This window comes from Lycium ferocissimum, chromosome 8 (assembly GCF_029784015.1).
Source record: "Lycium ferocissimum isolate CSIRO_LF1 chromosome 8, AGI_CSIRO_Lferr_CH_V1, whole genome shotgun sequence".
NCBI lineage: Eukaryota > Viridiplantae > Streptophyta > Magnoliopsida > Solanales > Solanaceae > Lycium > Lycium ferocissimum.
In genome coordinates this window covers 29,529,154-29,547,463 of record NC_081349.1, presented here as the reverse complement: position 1 = coordinate 29,547,463, position 18,310 = coordinate 29,529,154, and the positions used below count along the sequence as shown (strand labels likewise).

Below are 18,310 nucleotides of genomic sequence, written 5' to 3'. Positions count from 1 at the left end.
ATTTGGCTAGGTACATTCCCAAGATAGAAATGGTGGCTAGAGCTCATGACGTGGCGGCTAAAGCATTAAGGGGTTGTTCTACTTGCTTGAACTTTGCTGACTCTGCTTGGAGGTAGCCTATCTCGGCTTCCTCCAAATGCAAGGATATTTAAAAGGCGGCTGCAAAGGCCGCCAAAGCTTTCCATCTCGGAAAGCGTTTTTGGGGAGAAACTCCCCTGAAATGCCACAGAGTATGTTCTATGTGGACGAGGAAGCGCTCGGATTAATTTTTAATTTGGCCCAAGGACTGATGCTACCTCCACCTCCGCCTCAATGTTTAAAAATGAAGATCTTGCCGAAGCTGACACGTCTTTATGGAATTATTCTACCTACTAATTAAATCATTTTGCACCAGTTTATATGCAATCAGAATGCTCAAAGTGAGGCCTACTTGACTTAGATATTTAGGAGATATTTGTTTCGCACTCAATATTTGGATTGTGCGCATGTAGACAGGTGTAGTAATTTAGTGACAATTCAGATATTTCATATGTCCAACAAAAAAAAGACAAGTGTAGACTGTAGTCACTAGTCAGATGTTGTCCTATTATTAGTCAGTGGTAGCTTAATGGAAATTAATGTGGCCTAGACGTGCGAACAAGACTATTAGCGTAAGCATGGTCATCTAATAATTTGTTGACTTGATTTAGGCAAGTAAAAAGAAAATTAGTGTTGTTATTTTCAAGCCATTTGATATGTGAATGAGTGAAGTGCACAAGTGTTTTGGTAACAATACTAGTGAGTATTATATTTGTTGTTTACATACCTGCTTAGCAGTGAAGGGTTTTTGGTTTTTCAGAAATTGTGTCACGTGTCGCACTCATTTTGCAGACGACTTCAATTAGCCACGTACGTACGTGCTCTTCTACTGGTGGTTTATTTCTATAGAACAATGTATGGCCTCTTTTTCATGTTTCCCTACTTTTTTTAAAAAACAGGGGCCCATGAGACTGGACATAGAAATATCTTAGGGGTCGTTTGGTGCATGGTATAAACTGGGATATTCCAGCACTAATTTTTTGTACCATGTTTAATAGAAAGTATAAATTTATCCTAGAATAAATTTATACCTTGTACCAAACAAGGTATAAAATGCATCCCAACTTAAAAGATGGGATATCCCTTCTTATCCTTATCTTTGGGATTATTTTATACCATCTTTTAGACAGATATAAAATAATCAAGAGATGGGATAAATTAATTTGCGATTATAATCGCAGGATAATTTTGGCTACCTACCAAACGACCACTTACAGTACTATTACAAAAGAAGAGGGGGGCTAAAGCCTGACCTCTTAAAACATTTAAGAGAATATTACAGTGTTACATTTCGCCCGCCCTTAGTTCTTTATTACTTATGAACCTTCATGCTTTCTTGTAATTAAAATGTAAATATAGCAATGTTTTGAACGCCCAAAAGATAGAATTGATAATGTCAGGTAGAGCTATTTTTGTACTCCTCGTTTTGCCAAGGTTTGAAGAAATACTTCGTATAGGAAACGGACCAAGAATTGCATAACAAGAATTATGCAATAATAACAAAAAAAAAAAAATGAACACACAATTTTAACGTGGAAATCTTCAAGGGGAAGAAAACCACGATCGTCACCAACTTTTATTATTCACAAAGAAAGAAATTTTTAGGCTACATAATTACGAAGGGAAGTAATCAGATCACTTTTCCATATAGGAAACGGACCACTTTTCCATGTCGATCATAGGAACTAGTCCTTATATCAGTCCCACAAACATAACATATCTTTTTCCTAAAAATGAAAAGTTCCTACAAACATTAATAAACTACTCCCTCCGTCCACTTTTACTTGTCATGTGTATTGACTTGATACGTCTATCAAACTCATTACACTTTTAAAATTATAACAGCTTCAATTTATTTTTTTCAATGTTACTGATTTATCTCTTATATATCTATACTCTGGATCGGAAATATTGGCATCGATTGAACCTATTGACTATATGTTACATCGTCCAGTACTACTACTAATTTCAATGTAGACATTCGGTTTAATTATACAAATTTAGCCGTGATGATAGAAGGAGAATTGGGAACTCAATGTGTCGAACTTGGGATATTTTTGAAAGAATAAACCAAATAAATCAAATAAGGAAAGAGGAAAAAATACTTGGTTAAAATGCAAGAGGGGACACAATACACTCATCCCCTGTGGGTGGACCAAATTCTATATAAATAAAAAATAAAATAGAGAGAGAGAAGGGAAAAAAGACAAGATAAATTTGAGATTTGAACTTCCAGACTCAACTTTTCGAAACAAAACAAAAAAAGAAACGAGAAGATAAACATGAAATTTGAAATCTCGACTTCATTTGTAAGCCTTATTATATTAAATGCATATTTTATAATAAAAAAAATGACTTAAAAAGATTTCTCCTAACACCTAGAATAATGATTTTTTGACTTAAAACATAACAATAAACAAAACACTATGTACTGATAGATTTAGGCCTTTTTATAATTTAAAATATATACAAATTTGGTAGGCCTTTTGACATAAAAATGAGATATAAAAAAAATAATTAAAAAGAAGTTGAAAAGGAGTACTTCGAATTGAAATTAGGTTTGGATATGTATTCAATTTGAAGAAAAAAAAATGCAAAAGTCTTGTGAGTGAAAAATTATCACTTGAAAAATTGGGCAAAATCATTTTTTCAAACTTGAAACATATCTTCAAAAAGAAAAATTAGAAATCCTTCCAATATATTACCAAATATTGTTTAAAACGGAAGAATTTATGCCTAAATAGGCCCTTAAAATCCTCACATGATAAAATAGCCTAGCTAATTAAAGAGTGAACTAATAAGTTTGACCAGAATCAAGTTATCTATTTGTGAACGACATTCATTTATTATTTTTTTTATAGAATTTATCATCAAATTTGTTAAAAAGAAGATTTTACTCAAGGGCAATACTATCAATTGACAATATAATATATCCAGCTTAGAGTAGGTGTACATTGTGATAGAAAGAAAAAAATATGGAGTCGCCTTTAGTAGGGAGCACTTTACTTCCAAAGTAGAACTTCATAGGAGGGGCAAGTTTAGCAATTCGTTTATGGGTTCAACACAATCCAATATCTTAGGCTCAAGCTCTATATTGTATTGAAAAAAGGGAAAAGGTTACAAAACACACTCCAACTTTGGCCGAAATTGCTATAACATACTTCAATTTTGCGAGGGTCCTATGACCCCCCTGGACTATTTTTTTGTATATTATTGAGGGTATTATAGGGTGATATGGATAAAAAAGTGAGCATAAAGAAGGATTATTTGGAATTCAACATGGCAAATAAAGACGGGTCTGTTCAGTTTTCCACCCTTGCGCGCTCAATCAACATGTGCTCACTTGCTTGTCCACGTCACCCGATAATACCCTCAATAATACACAAAAAAATAGTCCAGGGGAGTCATAAGACCCCCGCAAAGTTGGAGTGTGTTATAGCACTTTCGGCCAAAGTTAGAGTGTGTTTTGAATCCTTTTTCCTTAAACAAATCATTTTATATGAATAAAAATACTTATTCGAAACCCAGTACATGAATAGTTATTATTCAGTACCCATAAACTAGAAAACTCTGGCTCCACATCTGCTTCCTGGCCTGAATTCGAATTAATCAAGCCTCAAAACGAATATCAAACACCAGTGAGAAACATAAAAAAGAGGAAGACAAAACTGTGCGAATTATTTAATCCTCCTCTAGAAATGCGACACGTAAATCGGAGAAAGACCTTCTGCTAGCCCAAGATCGTTAACTAAGATCGGAAGATTCAACTAAAGAAGAGGAAGTTATGAAAAGGAGAATTTGGTTGAAGAAGACTTTCTTGAATTGGCTTGAATGACTTAAAATTGGGTTTGGCTTGGCTTGGTTACAAATGACTAAGGTCACCCCTATTTATACTTGTCTAGGGATGCTTCTAGATATTATTCTAGATACATCCATAAGAAAAATCTAATCATCTTTATCTCCACTACTCTAGAATATCTAGATTTTTCTTTAGGATAATTATCCAAGATCCTACACTAGACTATTCTAGATAATTCTATCATCAACTATAAATATCCAAGTGTCTAGAATTTCTAAACAATTCCTAAATACAATATATATCAAAGATATTATATTATAACTTTCTAGAAACTCTTTTAAATATCTATGATATTTTTGTTCTTCCAAAAAATTAACTTTAATATTTCACACTCCCCCTTAAAGTAATTTTTTGGAAGCTATCCCGAACTCGTCGCGGAAGAACTCAGACGAATCTTTTGGACGTGCCTTGGTGAAGATCTCAACAATGTTTTCCCGACACTTCTTCCTTCTTCAAATGATGACGGTTTTCCGCTGATAATTGGGCCTCCAAAGAAACATGAATACTCCTTGATAAAATTCTCATCTCTGTGGCGGGCAGTCTTGCCACTATTTCTTATTGGCCTTTGCGAACCACGTGAATCATCTTCATGCTGAATTTTACATTCTTGAGTTTCCAGACTCCCCCTTTCTCTTAGCTCCTTAACAATTGTGTTATATGGAGAAACACCTGAGTCGGTGACGATCTGAGCATTAATTTCCTGTGAAGACTTAGCACTACCGTAGGATCCACCACCAGAATCCTTTTTCAACTCCTCAATGAACTGTTTGTCAGCTACAGAGCATCCGAGAACCATATTATCTGTCTCTCCATATGAAATTGAGCCTTCAACGTCAACCTCTTTATTTATTTGATCGTCGGCTTCTCCATCTGCTTCCAGTATTTGATCTGAGCTAGTGATTGAGTCTGATATGGCAGATGATTGGCCAGAGACTTCAACTTCCACTACAACTCCCTCAATGCTTTCTCCAGAATGGTCACCATTGTCATATATAGTTTCAGAAACGTCATGCTTAGGATCTACTTCAACATCCTCTACGTCCAGATTTTTATTACCAGTTTCAGGATCTGCTTCGTTGATTTCCTCGGTAGCAGCTACCACGTCACTAGTCTGAACGTCTTTGGAATCTTCTTGCTTTTTGATGATGACACCAATGTCTTCCTTCTCCACGTGATGGACGTATTATCTGCTGTCACAATGACATCACAACCATTGTTTTCTTGGAAGTTGAAAAATTTAGATTCATCTTCAGTGAGATGGTGCCCACATCCTAAATCCACGATCCAGCCTCTTTCGAAATTGAGAGAAGCCAAGGCATCTACTACTTGAGTCTCAGCTACAAAGCACCTTCCCCATCTTCTTCTTCAGGAGGCTCTCGGTTGAGCCGTAGCTTTCCTTGGCTCGGCAAAATCTTTTTATGTGTCCTACTTCACCACATCGATAACATTTAATAGGCTTCTTACCATTATTAGAAGACTGTTCCTTCTGTCTTGGCGAGCTTGACCCCTCATGAAATTGAGAATGTGTCATCTCTCTTGAGCCACTTCGCTTTTGTCTTCCTTTAAAAAACCTCTTGTCAGCTACAAGTGCATTTCCTTCCCCTTCTTTGATAGACACACTAGCCATCTGTTTGGCTAGTAGCTCCTGTGATGACAACAAATTCTCAAACTCCTCCAAAGATGGTTGTTGAGCCCATCCTTGAATTGATGTAACAAAAGGAATATATTCGACTTCAAACCACGAATGATAGTTCTTCTCTATTCGTGCTTCGGAAGATAGCCTCGTCGGATTTAATAAAGAGATTTCTGAACATATGTTCTTAATCCTCAAAAAATACTCAGCAATAGAAAGATTACCTTGAGTGGTGTTCGCCAATTCATTCTCCAGTATTTGTAGCCGGGCTTCATCCTTCTTGTTGAACAAACGATCAAGGGTCCTCCATATCTCATGAGCTGATTTGCACATTATAATATGATCAAACAAGTTGTGAGAGATGGATCTCTTCAGGATGAACTCCGCCTTAGCATTAATTTGCTTCCACTTCTTGTATGCCTTTGCTATTTTCCGGTCCGTCAATAGGAGGACTTGTGTAACTACCATTAACAACATCCCACAAATCCTCTCCCACAAGGTATGACTCCATACATGTCTTCCATACCTTGTAATGAGTGACCGACGCAACAACTCCATCCCCACCATTAACACGACCGCTCAAATCCATTTAGAAACCTTGATTGAATCTACCACTAACCCGATCTTGAAACAAAACCCAAAGAACTAATCTATGGCTATGGCTACGATGCAAGTAGAGAAATATACAGAAGAAAAGTAAATCGGAGAAAGACGCCTTTAGCTCCAAGATCTTTAACTAAGATCGGAAGATTAGTAAAGAAGAGGAAGTTATGAAAAGGAGAATTTGGTTGAAAAGACTTTGAATTGAGCATTAATGAGCTTAAAATTGGGTTTGGCTTGGCTTGTTTCTAAATGGTAAGCGCCACCCCTATTTATCTTGTCATTCAGGATCTTCAGATATTATTCAGATACATCCATAAGAAAATCTAATCATCTTTATCTCTCATTACTCTAGAATATCTAGATTTTTCTTTAGTGATAATTATCCAAGATCCTACACTAGACTATTCTAGATAATTACTATCCTCAACTATAAATATCCAAGTGTAGAATTTCTAGTCAATTCCTAAATACAATATATATCAAAGATATTATATTATAACTTTCTAGAAACTCTTTTAAATATCTATGATATTTTTGTTCTTCCAAAAAATTAACTTTAATATTTCACAACACGATTTAATTATATAGTACCATTCTGTCTTGAGATATTTTGAACCTAAGAGTAGATAAAGCTCCTCTAGGAATGCGACACGATTTAATTATAGAGTACCTTTATGTCTTGAGATATTTTGAACCTAACAGCACATCAAGATAAATAATCTGTCCAAATTAGAAAGATTGACAAGTAACAGCATCAGCAGAAACCCCTACACTTATAAAACTTGGAATGTACCTTTCTGTGTTGGGATATTTTGAAGGCCCCTTGTCCCATCAAACACCTGAGCATGGCTTAGGATATTTTGAAGGCTCCTTTTAATATGCAGCGTGTCTCCTTTTCAACCTCAAACTCCTTTATTCATTATTTGTCCTCGTTTTTTCGTATGTAACAAGAATAGGCATTTTCCTATTTAGAGGCACGAAAATGGCATATATGACGTTGCAATTATAAGTCATAGCCTTTAATCAGTGGCGGACGCAGATTGATAGTATTCAATAAGATTTTGCGCTCATCTTAAAATCAATAAAAAATATACGGAAAAGGCTCATAAATACCCTTAACCTATTGGAAAAGGCTCATAAATACCCTCCTTCCACATTTGGGTCTAAAAATACCCTTAAGGTTTATTTTTGGCTCAAATATACCCTTCAAACTAACAGACCAAATTTGACTGTGTTAAAAAGCCGCGTGACATTTTTTAATTGGTGCCACATTTTGATTTAAAATAATTATGTAAAACCCACCCAAGTTCTAAACCCAAACCCGTGGCTCGATTCTGCTCCTGGGAGGTACGATACACTAAATGAAAAGTGAAAAAGCTTATAACTTTATTATCTTAAGAAGCTTTAGAATATCTAGCCATGGTGGGTGATGAAAAAACAGAGTTATATGTGGACGCTTTTTTTGAGGCTCCTCAGATGTAGCAGAGTTCTCCATTTATATCTTTAATATGAATTTCATGAAAGAAAAAAAAACCCAACTTTATAAAAATTAGAATTCTCAATTCAAAGCACTTCAATTTCTCCAATATCTTGAAATCAAAACTGGAAAAAAAAATCAAGAAAATGATGGAAACTGATGAAGGGAAGAAAACCCACAAAGGGGTAGGTGGGTGGGGTGTTGAGGAAGAAATTCACTGAAAAATAAGACATGGCAGTCGCATGTGATGTTTTCCTTCAAATAAGAAAATAATGGCTTAGCAAAAGGATAAAAATCGTTTGACAATTCATAGGTTATAGGTTATAATTTCACATAAAAACAAAACCCTGTTATATATATTGCAAATCAAAACTTTCAAATCTCATTGAGTATTTGAGTTTCTGATTTATTAGAGACAAAGGAGGAGAAAAAGAACGTATGGTACCTCCAGAACGGGTCGGCTCACGGGTTTGGGTTTAGAATTTGAGTGGGTTTTATATAATTATTTTAAATTAAAATGTGGCACCAATTAGAAAATGTCACGTGGCTTTTTAACACCGTCAAATTTGGTTTGTTAGTTTGAAGGGTATATTTGAGCCAAAAACAAACTTTAAGGGTATTTTTAGACCCAAATGTGGAAGGAGGATATGTATGAGCCTTTTCCGAAAAATATATTGCTTTGAGTAGGTTTCGAACTCCGCTCCTTCATGGGTTTCGAACTCCGCTCCTTCATGGGTTGGCCTAAAACCTATCACCTTTTAATCAAAGCACCAAGATCTTTTATTGCTTCTTGGGTGCTATTTAGTATATTATATTCAAATTTCAATTTTTTCTTTATGTTTCCATAAAGTATCCGCCACGGTTAATGGGTGCTCGAGCACCAAAAATTAATACATGAGTCCGCCGCTGCCTTTAATGACTACTCATGTTTGTTGTGACCAAAGGCGTATTCAGGATTTCAAGCAGGTATGCACACTATTATTGAGAGGTGAATCCAGAATTTTTATTTGACTGGTTCAACTTTTAAGTTCTACCCATGAACTCATTACACTTGTACAATTATAGGTTCAATTTTTATTTTTGTTTGTTTTGCAATTTTACTGATTTTCTCTTATATATCTATGCTCCGTCACATAAATATTGGCATCAGATGAACTATTGATTATATGTTACATCTTCCACTGCTCAATACATACACCAATTTATTATATAAATTTTAATAGTGATGATAGAAGGAGAATAGGGAATTCAATATATCAGACTTGGGAACTTTGAACGAATAAGGCAAGAGGGGATACAAGACATACTCGTTCTCCATGGCTTGATCCAATTCTATATAAAAAGAAAGGACCTCGAGGGTCAATTATTCTAAAAAAAATGATAAGATAGGCGCCAAATTTGAAATCTCAATTTCATTTGTAAGACCTTATTATAGTATTTGAAAATAAAAAAAGTGAATAAAAAAGAACACCTAAAAACTTTGTTTATTGGATGTCGCTGAAGGGACTTTCATCTAATAACTTAAAGTAATGAATGTTTGACTTTTGACTAAAAATATAACAATAAACAAAACATAGTGTACTTGATAGATTTAGGCCTTCTTATATCTAAAATATATTCAAACTTTGAAGGCATTTGGACATAAAAATGTGGTATTGAATAAATATAACCAAATGCTAGTTTGAATTATTTTAAAAAACGAAAAAAGGAAAAAGGAATTCATGTCCAAACAGGCCCATAAATTCACCCAAGATAAAAGAACCTTGACAGACAGTGAATAAGCGTCACCTGTTTTTACATACTAATGAGTTTGAGCCGAACCAAGTTATTTTTGTGAACATTATATTCATTTATATATAAGTATCATAAAACTCTTTGATATTATTATAATGTAGAATTTAAGTGAGGAACTTTTTATTTCTATTACATAGAAGATTAAAGAGGTCGACTATGAAAAGTAAAACCATCAGCTCACAAAATATTCTGCTTAGAGTAGGTGTACATTATGTCCTAGACTAAATATCTAGGAAAGCTAGCTATCATAATCTATTACCTTTTAAGTCTTCTCAGTCCTCTTATTTGCTCAATCGGAATACTCATTTCCACATTCCATTAATTTGAGGTTAAATCAAACCATTATTTTTCTGTTGCATTATTAGGGGTAATTTTGGACTCCTCTCATGTATATGTCAACAATCAAATTAAATGTAATAAAAAGTAATTTATATTTCGAACCCACCTCGAAACTTTTGAAAATCTATAATTTCTTGATTTGCTCGAACTAATTGTATGAACATATGCCGCACTAGTAATATTAATGTGATAAGAGAACTAAATTCTAACACATATACTGAAAAAATTGTAAAACCTCATTACTGTAAATGCATATTGAAAATAAACAAAACATTATGTACTTGGTAGATTTAGGATTTTTTATAATTAAAATATATGCAAAATTAGTAGGCATTTGAAGAAAACATAATTTGGAAATGGAATTAGTGTTTGGACATGCATTTATTTGAGGGAAAAAAAAACAAAAGTTTTGTGAGTGGAAAAGAATCATTTAAACATTGGTCAAAATTATTTTTCAAACTTGAAACTCATCTTCAAAAAAGGATCAAAATTGTTCTAATGTATAACCAAATGTTGTTTTAAAATGTTTTTGAAAAAATAAAAATCATGTTCAAACAAAACCCTAATTAAATCGGGCACCAAAATGAATACCAAACAATATCGGTGGGAAACTAAAAAAATAAAATATGAAATGTACAAATTATTGGATCCTTGCTATGCACGGGCAAACCTCCTCTAGTACATAACACTCCCTCATTTCATAATAAGTGGTGTTTTCAGCCTGGGCACGCCCCTTAAGAGCATACTCACTCCTAGAAAGTAAGAACCGTTTTTTCTAACTTACCCTTGATCAAATGCTTTGAAAAAGAAGTAGCTAACTTTTTAATGATTTCTTGGTTATGTAAAACTCCTTTATTTAAATAAGGGTAAATGTGAAAGAAAAAAATTAATGTCTTCTTGATTTGGTGAAACACCACTTATTCCGAAACAAAATGAAAAAAGATAAAAAAACACCACTTATTATGAAACTTAAGGAGTAGAAATAGAAAAACAAATGCAACACAATTTCATTATATTTGTTTAGCATTTACTAATGCCAAACATTGATAAGTAGTCCAAACTAGAAAGATTCACAAGTTACCACACACTTTAAGATATGGAATTTACCTTTCTCCCTTGGGATATTTTGAACCTAAGTCAAAAAGATAAATGCATTAGCAGACCTTTTTGGCTTAGGATATTTTGAAGGCCCCTCTGAAAATCCAGCCTTTCCTTTTTTCACACTTAAACTCCATGTTCATTTTTTTTGCTTCAAATTAATAATGCTTCACTTCCACTATAAATATATAGAACCAACTTCTCACATTGAACAATTAAACCAAAAACCTCTACCTGAAGAAAACATCTAACACTACTTTCTTACTTTCTCAACCAGCAGTCACCAAAAATGGATATTTTTCCAAGCTATTTTTCGGACCCACTTTCTGAGTCTGATACTTCTAGCAGCTCACCTAATCTTACTGAGTATTCATCAGTGATGTTAGCTTCAAATAACCCTAAAAAGCGAGCCGGGAGAAAGAAATTTTAGGAAACTCGACATCCAGTATACGGGGGAGTGAGAAAAAGAAAGCTCGATAAATGGGTCCAACGAAGTCGAGAACCCAATAAAAAATCAAGGCTTTGGCTTGGCACATACCCAACGGTAGAAATGGCGGCTAGAGCTCATGACGTGACAGCTATAGCCTTGAGGGGTCGTTCGCTTGTTTGAACTTTGCGACTCTACTTGGAGGTTGCCTATCCCAGCTTCCTCCTGCACCAAGGATATTCAGAAGGCGGCCGCTGAGGCCGCCGAATCTTTCCGACTGCCACTAAAGTCGGAAAGAGTTTCAGGAGAATACATATACACTCCTGAAACACCACAAAGTATGTTCTTTTTGGATGAGGAAGCGCTCTACTACATGCCGGGATTACTTGCGAATTTAGCCCAAGGAATGATGCTACCTCCACCTCAATGTTTAGAAATCGGAGATCATGCCGAAATTGATGATGACATGTCTTTATGGAGTTATATTTAAATAATTAATTCTGGTTATTACTTCTTTGACAGTTATATGCAATGGGAATGCTCAAAGTCTCAAAATAGAGATATGCCTATTTTCGTACTCATTAATTGGATGGGAATGTAAACAAGTTTGTAATTTAGTGCCAATGTAGATACTTCCAACCACAAATCGAAAAAACATGTAGTCCTATGTTGTCCTATTATTAGAAAGTGGCTCCACCTTAATGCAAATTAATCAATGCATGTGGCCTAGAGCCCTAGATGGACGTTGGTGCGGACAAGACTATTAAAGCGTCAGCATGGTCATCTAATTATAATTTGTTGACTTGGTTTAGGCAAGTGAAAAGAAAACTAGCTTTGTTATTTTCAAGCCATTGTATTTGAATGAAACAAATCCGCAAGTTACGTTAATTAATTAGGAGCTATTCATCTCTCACAAAATATTCAGTATATTTTAGAATGTAATAACTTGCCATTTTGATATTGAAAAAAATAAAATTTCTAACTTCTTTTGTAATAGCTTTTTGAGCGTCTAAATTTTACGTAATGTTTTACAACCACAGAATATTCTACTGATCATGGGACTTTGGTAGGCCATACTCAGTGATGTTGACGTAAGGACCTCGTTGAAATCATAATTGGGCTTAGCCTATTATCTACATGGCGGACAACCAAACAGCCAGATGAACAACCATCATGATAATGAGTAACCTTTATATATTAAGAAGATCATACTAATGAGAACAATTTAAATCTATTGTTATTAACTCTTTTCGACGCGTTTTCATATTCATGGTAATGCCATAAAGTATTCTAAAAAAATGAGTCTATGCTGGGGATGAACACCCGATCTATATTGAACAGTGAAGTGTTTAACCCGTTGAACTAGAATGTGCAACTTATAAGCTGTGTCAATTTTACATCATGTTTATGTCATTTGTTTTTGGGTAATTAAGAAACTTTTACTACGTCCTGGAATTATATACAGCAACAAAAATAACTGTAATTGGATATATGATCCCAATTACAACTAACCACTTAGCTTACTAATAACAACAAAAACAAGCTAATAAGTGAATATAGCAATGACTATTTTGGTCGCGCTATTTAAGTAACTAAAGTAATGAATTCTTTACTTAAAATATAAGAATAAACAAAAAATTTTTACTGTAAAAATTTCATGGGGTGCTCTATTTTGATCACGCTATTTAAGTAACGGTTGTCTTGTGTGTGTGTGTGTTTTTTTTCACGAGTACCCATTGCTTCTTCTCGCTTCTTCTTGCTCAGGCATACATGTCTGAAATTTCAGCTCATTTCTGCATGTATTTCATGCATGTATGCATGATTGAAGTGCATGCATGTGCATACTTAAAAAAAGTGTGTAATGGATTTGTTATATTTGTTGTATTTTCGACAAATTGATGATCGACTTTGTTCTTTATGACATATGGAACTTATGTTTCAAATTTGAGCTTATAAATAGTAGATTTGGGTGTTTAATCGTGTGTTGGAGTGTTGAAATTCGAAGAACAAATTATTATTTTTTGTTCAGACGCTCATGTTCGAAATTTCAGCCCGCTTTTACATGTATTTCAGTCATGTATGACTGAGGTGCGTCTATACATGAAAATTATTTTTGACAAAAAAAGATTCAGATATACATGCATGACTGAAATTTTAGCCTGCTTTTACATGTAATTCAGTCATGTACAACTGAAGGTCAGGCATACATGAAAAGTTTTAACCAATTTTTACACACACCTCAATCAAAAATGTCCGAATTTTGCCTTAGCAAGTCATACCAAACATTAGGCAAAAATGTCTGATGTTTGGCTTTCGCAAGGTCACATTTTCATATGCGAATATCTAAAATTGTCAAAATTCAGACGTGAAGTAGTTACTCCTGCAAAAAAAAAAAAAACACACCCACACACACAAAATGGGTATTACTTAAATGGCGCAACCAAATAGGGTATTTGTGGGCTTCTCCCTTGTGTACTTGATAGATTTAGGCCTTCTTATAATTAAAATATATGTAAACTTAGAGCCTTTCGGACATAAAAAAATGTGGTATTGAAAAAAATATAATCAAATACTATTTTGATTCTTTTTAAAAATAAAAGAAAATGGAATTCATGTCCAAACAAGCCCGTAAATCCTCACAAGATAAAATAACCTAGCTAGAGAGTGCATGAGCTTCACCTGTATAATATACTAATTAGTTTGAGTCGAACCAAGTTACCTTTGGGAACATCTATTTATATAAGTATCATAAAACTCTTTGATATTATTAAAATGTAGAATTTAAGTGAGCACTTTTTATTTCTAGTACTCTCTCCTTCCCAATTTATATAACACTCTTTTTTTTTAGTCAATTCCAAAAAGAATAATACCTTTCTATATTTAATAAAAAATTAATTTTAATTTACTTTTTTATCTTTAATGAAATGATTTCTAGCCACACAAATTTTTATGGTTTATTTTAGATCACAAATTTTAAAAAATTTCCTTTATTTCTTAAATTTCGTGTCAAGTCAAACACATTCATATAAAATGAGACTAAGAGCCTGTTTGGATGGGCTTAAAATAAGCAGCTTATAAGCTGGAAACAACTTATAAACCAAAAAAAAAAAAAAAAAAAGTTGGGATAGGCTAACTTATTTTTTTTTTATTATGTTCAAAACAAATTTATAAAATTTACTTTAGATAAGCTTGCCCAAACGGCTCAATTATTTTTTTAGGCTTATTTTATGCATAAAATAACTTTAAACTAGCCAACTGAACACTCAAAAAAGCTTAAAAGAACTTATAAGCAATTTATAAGTCAATCCAAACGGGCTCCAGTAAAGAGGTGGTCCATCAGTTCACAAAATATCCAACTTAAGAGTTTGATGTTGTAGACTAACTATCTAGGAAAACTAGCTACAATTTTAAGTCCCCTTATTTGCTAGTCTGACACATTAGCAGAATTATCTTTTTCAGTGTTTATCTGTTGCGGGTGATTTTGAACTCGTCTTAAATCTACGTGACACTCTAGCTTTGAATTTCTCATTCTGCTCTTAATGATATTTTATAATCACACAAATATTTATAACTTATTTTAGATTATAAATTTAAAAAAATCATCCTTCTTTTTTAAACGACTCCCTATCCAATCAAACACATCATATAATTGAGTCGGAGCGAGTAAAAAGTAATTAATTTTGAATCCAATTTCTTTATTTGCTCGAACTAATTGTATGACTATATGGCATACAAATAATGTTAATTTGGTAAGAGAACAAAATTCAACATATACATTAAATAATTTGTAAAACCTCATTACTAAAAATTCATATTTGAGAAAAGTGACTTAAAAAATTTCACCTAATATCTAGAATAATGAATTTTTGACTTAAAATATAACAATAAACAAAACACTGTGTACTTAGTGTATTTAGGATTTTTTATAATTAAAATATATGCAAAATTAGTAGACGTTTGGACATAAAAAATGTGATACCGAAAAAAAACCTAGTTTGAAAATCGAATTGGTGTTTGGACATGCATTAATTTGAAAAACTACAAAAATTCTGTGTGGAAAAAAATCACTTAAAAATTGGTAAAAATTATTTTTCAAACTTGAAACTCATCTTCAAAAAAATTCAAAATCGTTCTAATTTATAACCAAATGTTGTTTTAAAATTTTTTGGAAAAAAAGAAAAAATTCATGTTCAAACAAGACCTTAGATCATGCACCAAAACGAATACCAATGAGAAACCAAAAAAAATAAAATATGATAGTACAAATTATTGGATCCATGCTATGCAAGGGCAAACCTCCTCTAGTATATAGTAGAAGTAGTAGAAATAGAAAAAATAAATGCAACACAATTTAATTATATTTATTCAGCATTTACTAGTGCCAAAGATTGATAAGTAGTCCAAACTAGAAAGATTCACAAGTTACCACACACTTAAAACATGGATTTTACCTTTCTGCCTTGGGATATTTTGAAACCTAAGACAAAAAGATAAATGCATTAGCAGACCTTTCTGGCTTAGGATATTTTGAAGGCCCCTCTAAAAATCCAGCCTCTCCTTTTTTCACACTTAAACTCCGTGTTCATTTTTTAGCTTCAAATTAATAATGCTTCACTTCCACTATAAATATATAGAACCCACTTATCACATTGAACAATTAAAGCAAAAACCTCTACCTGAAGAAAACATCTAACACTACTTTCTTACTCTCTCAACCAGCAGTCACCAAAAATGGATATTCTTCCAAGCTATTTTTCGGACCCACTTTCTGAGTCTGATACTACTAGCAGCTCACCTAATCTTACTGAATATTCATCAGTGATGTTAGCTTCAAATAACCCTAAAAAGCGAGCCGGGAGAAAGAAATTTCAGGAAACTCGACATCCAGTATACAGGGGAGTGAGAAAAAGAAACTCAGATAAATGGGTCTGTGAAGTCAGAGAACCCAATAAAAAATCAAGGCTTTGGCTTGGCACATACCCAACGGTAGAAATGGCGGCTAGAGCTCATGACGTGGCAGCTATAGCCTTGAGGGGTCGTTCTGCTTGCTTGAACTTTGCTGACTCTACTTGAAGGTTGCCTATCCCAGCTTCCTCCTGCACCAAGGATATTCAGAAGGCGGCCGCTGAGGCCGCCGAATCTTTCCGACTACCACTAAAGTCGGAAAGAGTTTCAGGAGAATACATATACATTCCTGAAACGCCACAAAGCATGTTCTTTGTGGATGAGGAAGCCCTCTACTACATGCCGGGATTACTTGCGAATTTAGCCCAAGGAATGATGCTACCTCCTCCTCAATGTTTAGAAATCGGAGATCATGCCGAAACTGATGCTGACATGTCTTTATGGAGTTATAGTTAAATAATTAATTATGGTTATTACTTCTTTGGCAATTTATATGCAATGGGAATGCTTAAAGTCTCAAAATAGAGATATGCCTATTTTCGTACTCAACAATTGGATGGGGAATTTAGTGGCGGACCCAGAATTTTTACCAAGCGGGTTCAAAATATAAATGAGTATGCATACAAAAAAAGTATCAATAAAATAAAATTTAATTAGTTAAAAATAATTAAAATATATTATTATAATTGTACTCTAGAAAGGAGATGGCTATAAATGTAATGGGACTTGATGTTTGGATTTTTTGCCGTTGAAACTTGAAAGGACCCAGCCGAGAAAAATGAGGAGATGTTTGGGAATTAGGGACTATTTATATCTTTTAGAATTATATGTATATAGAACAACTTTCCTAAGTTATATGAGTATCTTTTGTTAAAAAGAAATATTGGAAGAGTAAAATAGTATAGTTATTACACAGATAGCTTTCAGAAGTTAAATTGATTAGGAAATGGTAGTGCTCGTGTTTTGTTGGCCAGTTTCGAACTCAGATGCTTAGTGAAAAAATCAACCACTCTGCCGTTAGACAAGACATACTTTTATGTTCAAGTGGAGTCGATATTTAACTTATAAGTGGATTTCGTCAAAGACAGATCATATATACAGTATAATTTTTCGACGAAGTGGGTTCATATGAACCCACTTGACACTATGTAGGTCCACCCCTGATGGGGATGTAAACAAGTGTGTAATTTAGTGCCAATATATATATTTCCAACCACAAATCGAAAAAACTTGTAGTCCTGTTGTCCTATTATTAGACAGTGGCTCCACCTTAATGCAAATTAATCAATGTGGCCTAGATGGACGTTAGTGCGGACAAGACTATTGCAGCGTCGGCATGGTCATCTAATTATAATTTGTGGACTTGGTTTAGGCGAGTGAAAAGAAAATTAGCTTTGTTATTTTCAAGCCATTGTATTTGAATATAACAAATCCGCAAGTTACGTTAATTAATTAGGAGCTATTCATCTCTCACAAAATGTTCAGTATATTTTAGAATGTAATAGCTTGCCATTTTGATATTGAAAAAACTGAAATTTCAAACTTCTTTTGTAGTAGCTTTTTGAGCATCTAAATTTTACGTAATGTTTTACAACCACAGAATATTCTGCTGATCATGGAACTTTTGTAGCCCATACTCAGTGATGTTAACGTAAGGACCTCGTTGAAATCATAATTGGGCTTACCCTATAATGTACCTGGCGGACAACCAAACACAGCCAGATGTACAACCAACAAATAGCTCGGGCCTACTACTCATTTTTTGTCTCGATTATCCATATGTTATAAAAGGGAATGCTACAAGTGACTTAAAAAATTTCCTTATTTGCTCGAACTAATTGTATGACTATATGGCATACAAATAATGTTAATTTGGTAAGAGAACTAAATTCAACGTATGCATTAAATAATTTGTAAAACTCATTACTGTAAATTCATATTTGAGAAAAGTGACTTAAAAAATTTCACCTAATGACTAGAATAATGAATTTTTGACTTAAAATATAACAATAAATAAAACACCTTGTACTTAGTATATTTAGGTTTTTTTATAATTAAAATATATGCAAAATTAGTAGGCGTTTGGACATAAAATAT

At 33.6% G+C, this 18,310-nt stretch overlaps 1 protein-coding gene and 1 pseudogene across 1 annotated transcript; both read left to right on the top strand.

The window, feature by feature from the left end:
* Positions 1–29: 29 nt before the first annotated feature.
* Positions 30–11,815, top strand: LOC132067898 (dehydration-responsive element-binding protein 1B-like). Its single transcript, XM_059461298.1, has 2 exons — positions 30–112; positions 11,513–11,815. The coding sequence occupies exons 1-2, from the start codon at positions 30–32 to the stop codon at positions 11,796–11,798; spliced, it is 369 nt and encodes a 122-aa protein (XP_059317281.1). The 3' UTR covers positions 11,799–11,815.
* Positions 11,816–15,843: 4,028 nt separating this feature from the next.
* LOC132067896 (dehydration-responsive element-binding protein 1B-like) lies at positions 15,844–17,546 on the top strand (annotated as a pseudogene).
* Positions 17,547–18,310: the final 764 nt, after the last annotated feature.

Coding starts and splice junctions, on each gene's coding strand:
- LOC132067898 (XM_059461298.1), top strand. CDS start 30: ATGGTGGCTAGAGCTCATGACGTGGCGGCTAAAGCATTAAGGGGTTGT. Junction 113..11,512: donor TTTGCTGACTCTGCTTGGAG/GTAGCCTATCTC, acceptor CTCTACTTGGAG/GTTGCCTATCCCAGCTTCCT.